At 38.8% G+C, this 14,075-nt stretch overlaps 1 protein-coding gene across 1 annotated transcript in view; it reads left to right on the top strand.

Annotated features, from left to right (window-relative positions):
* Positions 1 to 4,445, top strand: part of LOC137293765 (anaphase-promoting complex subunit 1-like) — a 61,954-nt gene extending 57,509 nt beyond the window's left edge. The window contains exon 51 of the mRNA XM_067824479.1: positions 4,129 to 4,445. Within this exon, the coding sequence (XP_067680580.1) occupies positions 4,129 to 4,226 (98 nt within the window). The 3' untranslated portion in view covers positions 4,227 to 4,445. The remainder of the gene's footprint in view (positions 1 to 4,128) is intronic.
* The last annotated feature ends 9,630 nt before the right edge of the window (positions 4,446 to 14,075 follow it).

Genomic DNA, 14,075 nt, shown 5'->3' with positions numbered 1-14,075 from the left:
TGTCCGTCCGTCTGTCCATCCATAATCATTTTGTTTCTGGAGTATTACTCCTAAACCGTTCAGTATTTTTAGACTAAAATTGACAGATGTAATAATCAGAACCTATGGCTGTGCCTTTTGCTATTAACAGATTTTGGGCATTTTTTTTGTTTGTTTGTTTTTTCCATGGAGCATTTTTGGTGTTGGTCTAATGGTGGGGTGTTTCGTGTAGCAGATCCCAAAGCACTGCCTGTTGCTCTTTACAGGTTTTTGTGATTTATTTTTTTCTCGGTTTCCATGTTTCGGACTTAATCTCAAAAGTGAGTGATGGGCTTCATTTCCCGAGCACAACCCCAAAACCATTCAATATTTTTCTGCAAAACTTGGTAGATATGTGTGGCAGATCCCAAAGTGGTGCCTTTAACTATTTTCAAACTTTTGTGATAAATGTTTTTCTCGTTTTCCATGGAAATGTTTCGGTCTCAAAATGGATGGATGGGCTTCGTTTCCGGAGCAGAACTAAATAATCTTCGAATATTTTTCTGCAAAACTTGTTACATACATTAGTCAGAGCTGAAAGTAGTGCGTTTTCGTACTTACAGGTTTTTGTCATATATTATTTTCTTGGTTTCAATGGAACTTAGTCTCAAAATGATAGATGAGCTTTGTTTCCGGAGCAGGACTCAAAATCTGTTCTTTATTTTTCTGCAAAACTTGGTAGATATACCAGTCAGAAGTGCCTTTTGCTATTTACAGGTTTTTGTGGTTTCTTAGTTTCTCGATTTTCATGGAAACGATTCAGACTTTGTCTCAAAAGTGAGAGGTGTGTTTCATTTCCGGAGCACATCTCAAAACATTCCTAATATCTGTCAGAAAAACTTGGTAGATGCATGTGGCAGACCCAACGTGGTGCCTTTTGCTATTTACAGGTATTTGTGATTTATTTTTTATATCCCTGGCATGTAACGCGAGGGGATATAGCTGACGCCTTGTTCGTCCGTCTGTCCGTCCGTCCTTCCGTCCGTAAACATTTTGTTTCCGGAGCATAACTCAGAAACCGTTCAATATTTTTAGACCAAACTTGATGGATATAGTAATCTCAGCCTATGGTTGTGCCTTTTGCTATTTACAGATTTTTGGCATTTATACTTTTTTGGTTTTTGCATGGAACATTTTGGTGTTAGTCTTATGGTGGGGCAGGCTTCGTTTCTGGAGCCCAACTCACAAACTCTATACAGGATTTTGTGATTTATTATTTTTTCGGTTTCCATGGAAACGTTTCAGACAGTCTGAAAAGTGAGAGGTGTGTTTCGTTTCCGGACCCAGGACTCAAAAACTGTTCAATATTTTTCTGCAAAACTTGGTAGATATATCAGTCAGAATCTGAAGTGGTGCTTTCTGCTATGTACAGGATCTTGTGATGTATTATTTTCTTGGTTTCCATGGAAACGTTTTGGATCTAGTCTGAAAAGTGAGAGGTGTGTTTCGTTTACAGAGCAGAACTCAAAAACTTCTTAATATCTCTCCGTAGAACTTGGCAGATATGTGTGGTAGACCCCAAAGTGGTGCCTTTTGCTATGTACAGGATCTTGTGATTTATCATTTTTTCGGTTTCCATGGAAACGTTTCAGACAGTCTCAAAAGTGAGAGGTGTGTTTTGTTTCCGGAGCAGAACTAAAAAACCGTTCAATATTTTACTGAAAAACTTGGTAAATATATCAATCAGAATCTAAAGTGGTGCCTTTTGCTATGTACAGGATCTTGTGATGTATTATTTTGTCGGTCTCCATGGAAACGTTTTGGACCTAGTCTGAAAAGTGAGAGGTGTGTTTCATTTTCAGAGCAGAACTCTCAAACTTCTTAATATCTGTTGTTAAAGCTTGGCAGATATGTGTGGCAGACCCCAAAGTGGTTTTTAAAGGTTTTTGTGATGTATTATTATCCCCCCGGCATGTAATGCAGGGGGATATAGTCGACACCTCGTCTTTCCATCCGTCTGTCCGTCCGTAATCATTTTGTTTCCAGAGCATAACTCAGAAACCGTCCAGTATTTTTAAACCAAACTTGGTAGATGTAATGATCTCAACCTATAGTTGTGTCTTTTGCTGTTTACAGAGTTTCGGCATTTTTATTTATTTTGTTTTTCCATGGAACATTTTGGTGTTAGTCGAATGGTGGGGCACGCTTCATTTACGGAGCATAACTCAAAAACCGTTTTTCTGCAAAACTTGGCAGATATATCAATCAGAACCTAAAGTGGTGCCTTTTGCTACTTACAGGTTTTTGAGATTTATTGTGGAAACACTTGGAAACATTTTGGACTTAGTCTCAAAAGTGAGAGGTGTGTTTTGTTTCCGGAGCAGAACTCAAAAATTCTTAATATCTGTCAGTAAAACTTGGTAGATGTGTGTGGCAGACACCAAAGTGGTGCCTTTTGCTATTTCCAGATTTTTTCTCAGTTTCCATGGAAACATTTTTAACTTAGTCTCAAAAGTGAGAGGTGTGTTTCGTTTCCAGAGCAGAACTCAAAAACTTGTTAGTATCTGTAAGTCTTACTTGGTAGATGTGTGTGGCAGACCCCAAAATGGTGGCTTTTGCTATTTACAGGTTTTGAATGATGTATTATTATTATTCCATGAACATGTTGCTGACTTCGTTTCTGGAGCACTACTCGAAAACCATTTCATATACAAGACAGATCTTGAAATGGTGATTTTTTTCTGATTACAGATATATGGCATTTATATTTTTCATGAATTCCATGGAAACAATTCAGACTTGGTCTAAAAACACAATAAGTAATTGTCGGATGATTTGTCCTTTAAAATATGTGGGGGCCGGATGGATATGTCATCTTCTGATGACTCATGTTTTCTTGGTTTCCATGGAGACGTTTCAGACTTAGTCTCAAAATGGAGGGGTGGGCTTTGTTCCCAGAGCACAACTCGAAAACCATTTCATATCTTTCAACAGATCTTGGAAGATATGTGAGACAGATCTTGAAATTGTGACTTTGCTGATTACAGATATATGGCATTTATAATTTTCATGAATTCCATGGAAACAATTCAAACTTAGTCTAAAAAAACAGGGAGTAACTGTGAGATGATTTGTCCTTTCAAACATGGGGGATCTGGGGGGATATGTCATCTTCTGATGACTCAGAAGTTTCTCAGTTTCCATGGAAACGTTTTGGACTTAGTCTCAAAATGGAGGGATGGGTTTCGTTTCCGGAGCACGACTAGAAAACTATTTAATATCTTACAGCAAAACTAGGCAGATATTTGAGGCAAACCACAGAGTGGTGCCTTTTGCTATTTACAATGTTTTGGCATTTATATTTTTCCCGCTTTTCACTGAAACAATTCTGTATCAGCCTCAAAATAGAGGGATAGGCTTCGTTTCCAGAGCACAACTCGAAAACCATTTCATATCTTTTATGAGACAGATCTTGAAGTGGTGCTTTTTGCTGTTTACAGATATATGGCATATTTATTTTTCATGACTTTCATGGAAACGATTCAAACAGTCCTTTGAAATATGTTGGGACTTGGGGGATACGTCATCTTCTGATGACTCTTGATATATATATCTAAACTGGAGACAAATGATGATTTTAGCTGCAATTGTCTCTTTGATTTTGTCTGTGGCTATGACAGATACTTGGACAGAGACCTTTGACCATCCCTGCTATGACCCTGTCCCTGGCGATAGCTTTCTCTTTGAACGTTGATTTGGCTTTGGCTGAACATTTTCCCTGTGCTTTCATCTATTCGTTAATATGTGACCCATGAAGGTCCAGGGCAGGAAAGGCCTTCAGCAACCAGTGCCTGCCATGAAAGGTGACTGTGCTTGTCGTAAGAGGAGACCAACGGAATCGGGTGGTCAGACTCGCTGACTTGGTTGACACATATCCTCGGGTTCCCAGTTTTGCAGATCGATGCTCATGCCGTTGACCATTGGATTGTCTAGTCTAGACTCAGCTATTTAGATATTTTTGAGTGCGGCATGAAACTACACTCACTCCCTCACTCACTCCCTCACTCACTCACTCACTACTCACTCACTCACTCACTCACTCACTAACTATGTAATGTATTATGTATGATATATATATGTATCATATTTGGTATTATTTATATCTTGCAGGAGTTTCCAGCCTCCCAGTGCTCTGTAAGCAGCTGCCTGGACTCAGTGTTGTGACAATCATGAGGCTTGTAGCCTCCAGAAACGCAGCCTCAACGTGACAGCCACTCATGTTGTAGTCATCCCATGACAGTGGTAGAAGCCGCTCTCTTCAGTCAGCCTGGAGAACAGCTGGCTCACACACAACAGATGTCTAGGAACACTCTCCTTCAGTCAGCTGAACATGTCATGACTATGCATCGTCATCTCAGACACAAATCGAGACATGTTGACAATGTACACCGTCTGTACAGTAGTGTTCAGATTTCCATAATCATCTCAAAACAATACTCATTTGTGAGGGTCATGTTCTTCAGTCAGGCAGTCTGTACTGTAGAGTTATGTCCCCTTATGATTCAGATCACAGTTTTCCACACCATGCAGGCATTCCGTTGCTGTATTAACACAACGCTGAACAGTTTGAGGGTCAGTCTCTTTCAGCATGATCAGCTAAGCGTCGTCCAATCATCTAATATACTGCAAGATTTTTTGCGATCTTTGTTAAAGCTAATGTCCATCAGCCACAATATAGTGTTCCTTCTGCATTGGCCACATTCAACCATTGATGATTTACTTTTTACAGTTGAACAAGCCCACATTATTTACTGTGTCAATGCAGTGGTGTCAACCATCAGAGATAATAGCATATAACACACATGGCCACACTGTATCTGACAGACATAGCACACTCTGAAGATCTTCATTCTTGGTCCTAAAAGAGATATAGCCTAAACTGCTGAACATAGATACCAGTCGTACTGATTTATTGACTGGACCACTGAAGTGTGAAATGTGTTTATGAATGTCTTTCTTCATCTGTGAAACAATTTTACATGATCATAATATGCATGCTGAGCTGAGAGGGAAGATGGTCTTCTCAATATGGTGTTGCCATGGAAACATGAATTGACCTTAGGCAGAAGACAGTCTCCTCAATATTGTGTTGACATGGAAACGTATTGAGGTCTGTGTTGACCTTAGGGAGAAAACAGTCTTCTCAATATTGTGTTGCAATGGAAACATGTATGGAGGTCTAAGTTGAGTTTAGATAGAAGATGGTCTTCCAAATAATGCATTGCCATGGAAACAAAATATGCTTTGACGTCTGCATTGTTGTCTTTTGTGTGTACTTGTTTACAAGCCTGTTAGTATTGAAATTGAGTACCAAGAAATGATGTTTGTAATTAGCAGGCAATAACTGAACAAAAACTGACGATGGATGGATGATAATTGATAACAGGCATGCCTATGACAGAAAGCCTAGATATACCATACCAGGTCTACCTTCAATGGAAATTTTATCAAGAAATGCAACAAAACATCTGATACTGTTTCCACTGGCCAGAGTAGTATTAAATCTCTAATTTTCAGTTTGTCCTTCATACTGAGACTTTGGGTGGGCTTCATCTGCAATATAAGCTAATGTCAGTTTCTGTTCTGTCTGATTATTATGACTGTCTCACCACAACCCATTCTGACACCTACACTCTCAGCCCACATTCATCTCTCACTTGGATTTCAAATGCTAACTATGATATAAACACTGTCATGTTTGCACCTCGTCTTTGTCCATACAATTTGTCCATGCCTACACAACTCATCCTTGCCCACACAACTTGTCCATGCCCACACAACTCATCCTTACCCACACAACCTGTCCATGTCCACACAACTAGTCCATGCTCACACAATTTGTCCATGTCCACACAACTTATTCATGCCCTGACAGCTTGTCCATGTCCACACAACTAGTCCATGCTCACACAGTTTGTCCATGTCCACACAACTTATCCATGCCCTCACAGCTTGTCCATGTCCACACAACTAGTCCATGCTCACACAGATTGTCCATGTCCACACAACTTATCCATGCCCTGACAGCTTGTCCATGGCTTCTGCTGCACCCACATTCAGTTTCATGTCCTCCTCTCGAACATACCTCACATCCACACCAACATCCATGTAGACCATGATGGCTACACCTGCTTTTCATGCCATGTCCCTCCTGCCTTGCCTCATCCATGCCCACACAGAACAGTGAGGCATCCTGATTGTTAAAACGTCTCCTTGTCACACTGAAGACCTGGGTTCAATGAGTCAATGAGTTTTGGTGTTTACTTCTGTGATATTGCTGGGATATGGCTAAAAGTGATGTTTACCCATACTCCCTCCCTTACTGGCCACACCCAACATTTCATACCTGCACCCCACACCCATGCAGAATGATTGCTGCAACCTACTGCCCTTCCTGCTCTGCCGACACCCCTCATCTGTATGGACATTAATCACCACACCCAACATTTCATGGTCACACACCTGATACATGCAGACTGTGATGCCCACACCCTATTTTCATAACAGTGCTTACTTGCAGATGTTGTCATGCAAATATCAGTCTAGAACTGACTCATTTTCAGCACATATCTACATAATGTTGAACACCTTAGCTGCATAGAAATAAATTTAGTCAGTGTCCTTATCAAAAGTTGGGTAGTATACAGTTTGTGACGTGTATGTCACATCTTACAACAATCTTTTCAAGTTCCCCAGGTATAATACATGTATAAAGAATGATTTCCACCAGACACACTTTGGTACTGTTCAGTAGTACATCAGTCCTCTACAGTACTCTAGGTCAGACTGCCTCATCATGACCGTGTCACATCAAAGGGAATTACCCAGCTAATTGTGTTTCTCTTGTCCATGTGTGGCCAGATGTTCAAGCAGTGACCCTGCTAGACAGTCTGGTTTCCAGGCAGACCAATGATGTGATTCTTTTCACAGTCTTGTGTCCCTAAGGTATGCGGACCCCTGTTCAATTACAATCTGAACATAAATGTTTTTTCATCATTTAAATACCATTGTTTTAGTCAGCACTGTCGAAAACGACAAGACTAGAATAATTTTTCCAAGACTACAGTTACTTGATTACGTTTCTGTCACTGTGGAGATGTGAAAGTGGCACATGCAATAAGGGAAAAAATCTGTATCCAATCCTATTTCTATAAAAAGATCCTTAAACAAAACAATGTTACAGTTTGGCCTTCCTTATTAGACTCTGTGTCAGTCATCATCTGCGATGGAGTCTGCCATGAATGCATTCAGTGATGTCTAGCACAGGCAGCCACAGCTACTGCAGAGAGCCTCACTCAAGCAGCCAAGTTCACATTTCAGCTGTCAAGAGCATATTAGGAGATGGAAAGATGTTGGGGATTTCGTTCTGAATGTTGGACATCGACTGTGAAAAATTAATTTATGTGTCTACATTTTTTTCAGTAACTGAACCTTAATATTTATGACCATGTGCATGGAGATTAATTATGCCTCTGTTGCTCTTACTTCAGAATGTACCATAGAACAAGAGTGGACAAAATCATTATTTGTGAACTTAATGTTTTGAAAATTTTGATGAAATCACTGCAGAAAGTCTTTGTTGTGTAAATGGCAAGTTTTTTTGTACTTCATCAGTTATAGAATCATTAACTGAAACCCATCAGTCATACCCTTGATATTTTGTTTCTGTTTTATCTTCCACATATTAAATGAGACTAATTGTCCTGTTAGGCAGATACCTTTCCTTTTATTGAATCTCTATTTGGCTTCTGCAACTGTAATATTAATATCTGATTTCTGTATTACATAGCATTCTGTGCAATGGTAAGAGTGGTGATTACATACTGCTCAACTTTTGATAGGGATAGGGAGTATCTGGGTGGGTTACTGATTGCTGGTACTGGTATCTGTTACTGATTGCTTAGATACGTTGGCAAAAAGAAAACAGTGTCCAGATTATCAAATTTTGAGCAGAATGTTACTGTAAGCCAGTACTGTTGAACCAGTTTGTTTTACTCAGGAGGCACACAACAGTAATGCTTTGCATTGTGTATTGTTTCCACATTAGTATCATGATTATGAAGATTATTACTAGCAAACAAGGATAAGTTGGACTGGCTCAGAGAATGCATTTATGAGAAGTAGGTGGTGAATAGAAATGAGTAAAGTCATTTGGTTTGTGAAAGGGAGAGTAGATATATGCGAGTACACGAGCAGTGCATGATGATGAAATGATTCCGCGTGTGGCTGTACATACCTTGCACATAAGACTCTCACATAGTCAGGGCATCAAGTCAGTAATCCACTACACTTGAACATGGACAACCAGGGGCCCCTTTGCTCACAGTGGCAAATGCCAGTGAGTGGCACTCATGCATGTTAATACAGGTCAATTTTCTGGTCGGTGCTCAACTTATCCTTATTTGCGAGTAGTCAAATTTTGCATTGATTTGAAAATGTTTTGCCAATATACTTACACTTGTACAATGAGTGAAAAGCATCTATCATGGACAGTTGCCTGTTACTGTAAATTGTCTGCTTATGTTAGAAATATTTGATATACTACTCAAATTAAAATAAACCATTCACAGTATTTTCACTTGTGGCTGGTTGGTATTGCTACACATAGCCTTACAGTCAGGGTGTCCTGTCACCTCTCTTTTGTGAGTACTCAACCAAATAAACTGTCTTTTTTTTAAATTTTTAAACATGATGCAGTTGACATTACATTTGAGAAAAAATGACTAGGTGTGATAAGCTCACCTTTTGGCTCACCAGGTACGGATATTTTTAAAAATGAGAGATACTTGTAATGCATATTTTCAGGAAGCATTTGTCTAACATTTGAACTTGAACAAGTGTTTCACTCAAGCAGACTTCTTACAGATACATATGAAAACATTTTTCAACCAAAGATATTTCTCAAAGAGCATATAATCATCGTATTTAACTCATTTTAGCCATTATGTACTGTATCATGTCAAAATTCCAAGATTTACTTTGAAATAATCTCCCCAGCTGATGGAACATATCTGAAATTTTTTATGTTATTATCCAAGTTTTCCGAGAAAATGTTTGACATTTCCTTTGGGTGTAATATAGCTATTAACATTCCTTATATTTTCGCTGAAGTTGCATCTGGGCTGTTTTTGTTTATCATACAAACTGTACTTATGAACTAAGATACATTCTGTACTTATGAGACGCGATGCTTTGAAAAATTTTAATCTTTTATTTTTTTTGTAATTGCTGAACTGATGAAAGTGAAACTTTGGCCCATGAGGTACTGCAATGCTGAAAACTATATCTGTGCACAAATTGATGCACTCCATTTGTTAACTGTTTATTTCTAAAATAAATGAAAATATTGAAACCAAATGACAAAGAATGTACTTTTTGTAATTTAAACCAAGGGGTCTTGAAAGTTATATTAGAATATTAAGAATATTTTGTGAATGTTGATTAAATTACTGCAAGTAGTTCTGATTGTGTCCAAGGTATCACAGTCAGTGTTCACCTTCATCTCTTGTAGATGTAATCACATTAGAACCAAATGTTTTTCTCTGATCGAGAAAGAGATATAATGGATGTAAAACATCTGATATTATTGAGATTGCTGGTAGACAGTAATCATGATGGCAAAAGTTTTTACCCCAATATTCAGCATTTGCAGCTTCAAATTCCATTGCATTCTACATTGATGTAAGCACCTGGTGTTTAGAAAGTACAAAAATTGATTCAAAGGAGACATTAGACTGGTTGTTGTGTTCAAACTTGTCTCTCTCCAGACATTTTGACAAACATGCAACCCTGAGTTGTTTGTCTCCAATGCTAGTTGTTATATGGGACCAAGTTGCTAGATGGGCCGAGTGGCTTAAACCTCGATATCTCAAGAATATCTCTTCTCAAAACATTCTATTATGCCTGGATGCATCCATGGCTAGGCTTGATAATTTTATTACGTCCCTTTGCTGGCACCACATTTTCATGGTAGCCATTCAACTGAGGTCCCGTTGCAGTGTGACTCAGATTTTGGGGAAATCATACAAACTGACAGGTCCAAAACTTTATTAAAATATATGCAAGAACTCCTCCTACTTCTTTCAGAGTACCTCTGCTCATTTATGCTGCTAAGTTTAATTGGTGAGATAATTTATGAAGTGAAAGTGAGTTTTGAGTGGTACTTCCAAGCGTAGGCACCTGAATGAATGAAAAGCCAGCCAAGAGAGTTAATACATTCACAGAGCTGTAGATGTATCCAGGGTATAGAGGATGAGTGGCTTACTCCCTTGGGTTATTGTGTACTAATGTATCACTGCTTGCCATGTTGGTCAGTAGATTGTCTGGTCCATATTTGATTATGTGCTGATTGCCATCATATAACTGAAACATTGCAAAGAACTGCACATTCTGCAACAAACCCAAATAAATAGTAAAGTGTGTCACAGGCTTGTCAGCCATCTGTCACGAAATGTTTGTTGAATAATTGTTTTTTGACCCCTTCCTGCCCACTAGCATAGAACACATTCTGTATTTCAGAGAGAAATGTAATGGACTCACCTCCATATATTGTGGTTGTTAAGTACCATAACGAGGAGGTATGCTTTCGTTTTGAAGATGCCTGGAATGAATGTAAATGGATAAACTTGTTCACTTTTCATGATATACCTCTCAGTGTTTCACTGGAATATTTTGTATGTCCAGACTAGATACTGAATGTGACTGACTGTTCCAGTAAGTTGTCATACCTGTAGTACTTAATACCGCCATGTAACTGACTAATTTATAGTATCATTGCAAGTTGAAAAGCAGGTTTGCTTTCCTTCAGCTGCTGTCCTTAGATTTGTAATAGATCAGAATATCACAGTTTCTTTGTTGAATAGTACATAATTTAATGAATAACTGCATTCAGTTTTCACCAGCAAATGTTGATATTGGTGTTATTATAATGACATGTAAAGTTGAGGTGCTTGTAATTTAATTATTCTAGTTTGGAACAGTATGAATTATTGAAATCACAAATTGAAGCTTAAGTTATGTTTGATAATGCATGAATGTGCGTTGGAATCATGTTAGGATGTATGTAAAAATTGATTGATTGATGTCAGTTGGCACTTGACATGCATTGTCAGCAATAATATGGTTTAATAATTCATGTGTCATTAATTTGAATTTTTCATGTCCATAAATGAATGTTTTGACATCGTAAGAACAGCATTTTATGCCAGTAATTTCAGCTCCAGTAATTTTTTTACGCCAAAGCATAGGGACCGAACATTTCATATTCAGTGAATTGGATTGTGGGTGATACTTGTGTCTGATTAAAAACACTCATGCACCTTGACAAACATTCCCTAACACTCGTCCTTACCAACAGCAAACACCCACCCAAGAACAGCACAAACCCCTCCTCCCATTACCCACCCACCCGCTCTCTCTTTCTCCTCACAAACACACAAAACATTCTCTCTCCCTCTCACTCACTCACTCTCTCTCTCTCACAAACACACACACACACGCGCGCGCGCGCGCGCTATAATCAGGTGACCACTGATTCTAGTTTGCAAAATGATTTAATCTCACCTTGGTGTTCACAACTGCCCACAGCAGTGATTCACATGGTCTTCAGATCATATAAAACGCAACTAAAAAGTTGATTATTATCAATGTTTGAAACTATTTAAACCAACTTTCATAGAGATGCTGACAAAACACCGTTTTACTCTCACTCTACCACTCATTCGTGTTACTGTTTGTTGAGCCTCTGTATGTTACGAATTAAACATATATACGTGAAACCAGTTCTAAGATTTCACCCACTGCCAAATATCATCGAAACCATGGTTTTGTGCATACATGTACCTGTTATCTATTGTTGAACTGTTTGCAGAAAAAGATAAACAAAATATAAATATGATTACAATAATCTGTTTGCTTTGCTTGTCTGTTACAAATATGTCAAGATACATGCTTAATGAGATATAAATGGTAAAGGCGTTTGCTCACAAGTGCACCAAACAAAGGCATTAATGTCGGACTGCAGGAAACCACATGCATTCTTCTCTTTGATTTGTGGTTAAAGTTGGCTTGTTGGTCATCTGAACTTCCCATGGAGATGTCCTTGAAGGTGTCCTGGGGAGGTGTCCTTAGTTCTTTGTCCAGAATGAGCCCTGTGGTTGAAGTGTTAGCTCATCACGTCAAGGTTCGACTTCCCACATGGGTTCAGTGGGTGAAACCCATTTCTAAGGATATAGCTGGAATATTGCTGAAAATCGGCATATGACGCAAAGTCATCAGATTGGAGTCATGTAGGATTTACCCATCTGGTTTGATTCCAGTGGCGAGTGAGGCTCTTTAAAGGTAGAAGTATTTTCAACAATTTGTGTGAATGGCGGGTGCTACCAGCAACGTATTTATCCCGTCGTCATCCTTGATCCTGATTGATCCATTCATGATATTAGGCCATACACTTACTTGCACAGATCGATGCTCATGTTGACTGGATTGTCTGGTCCAGACACGATTATTTACAGACTGCCGCCATGTAGCTGGAATATTGCTGAGTGCGGCGTAAAACTAAACTCACTCACTTTAAACAAGTTCCATATATGCACAAACAAAGGATCACCTTGAACATCTTCCGGTTCCTTACAATACCTAATTCATCGTCTCTACCTGAACTATACTGAACAGCAACAGAAACTCAACTGTCTTTTTCTCAAGTTTTTAAACTTAAGACATAAACATAAACGCTTACTTTCATCATGGAGACTATATAGAGACAAAGTCACGCTGCTCCTTTAATCTGTTCAGTGTAACAACTTCATCGACAGATTTAAACAAAATGTAAAGTGCCTCGTTCCATCTCTGTGTATTTATATTCTTGTTCTTTTATATTTCATTTCTGATACTATATAAAGCCAGTGCTATGATATTTTGGAAGAGGTCTGCTTAAGTTGTGAAAAGCCTCTTGGAATTCACATGCAATTCGGAATAGAATACCTTTTAGCCATATTTGCGAGAGAATGAAGTTCATACGTGAAATGGAATCAGGGACAACTTAATTATCTCCCTTTGATCACGAATACGTTTGAACGTTTATGGAAACTGCTGCTTTTTAGCATCTCACTTCACTCATTTGAGACAGACGCATTAAAACATGACCGATTCGGAAAAGGCAAAGTTGAATCTCGACACGGATCCATGAAGCGACAGGCCCAAGTCACACATTCAATTACACGAACAACTAGCAAAATATATTTATCCAGCAGAAAGAAAAATAGGCACCGTCAGATCTCTTTATGACTCGCGTCTGGTGTTATGTTGCCTAACCACACATTATATTGACACGGCCGGTGGAGGATGTTCAATGTGATTGTCCCAGAAATACAACCACAAGCACGTTTTTCGGTTTTTGAATTGACGTTCCGTTGTGACGTCACTCAACGCTGTATTTACATGTATAGATCCATACCTTGATTGATATAACATGTCTGAGAAAACACTGGTAGAAAATTGTATTATTTACACCCGAGGAAATGGACCTGTTTCAGACAATAGGATAAGACCACCCGTTGTCTGCTAACAGTGAATATGGATTAGTATGGAGTCACAGCAACGTATTAACTACCGTGTTCAAATATCGATACAGTAGTTACGGCTATCGATTTCATGTACTATGCGATTAATAAATTTGCTGATTTCTGTTTGTTGGGGCGACACATCTATTTGATCGTATAAAGTGATGCCCACGGACAGCGACTCTCTCAGGAAATATTTTGTCCATAAACTATAATTTCGTAATGACTTTCGCGAGTGAGTGACGTTATTGTGTTTTACGGTAGCGTTTCAAATATGCTTGGATTTTATACGACCTTCAGAAATCGTAAATCCGAAAACACTTCACAAACTTGAATGAAAATCGACCCAGTAAGTCAACGCAGCAAAAATTGCGCAACGAAAAAGTACGCCATTTTCTATGGACCCACATTTCAATTTTATGCTCGCTAACCCGCGAACTTGTGCTCCTATTTTAGTGAATGTATCTGTATGTTATGAGGCCACGACGGTCGGTTACG

Source organism: Haliotis asinina, chromosome 8 (assembly GCF_037392515.1).
Source record: "Haliotis asinina isolate JCU_RB_2024 chromosome 8, JCU_Hal_asi_v2, whole genome shotgun sequence".
NCBI lineage: Eukaryota > Metazoa > Mollusca > Gastropoda > Lepetellida > Haliotidae > Haliotis > Haliotis asinina.
This window is presented reverse-complemented; position numbering and strand designations above follow the sequence as displayed.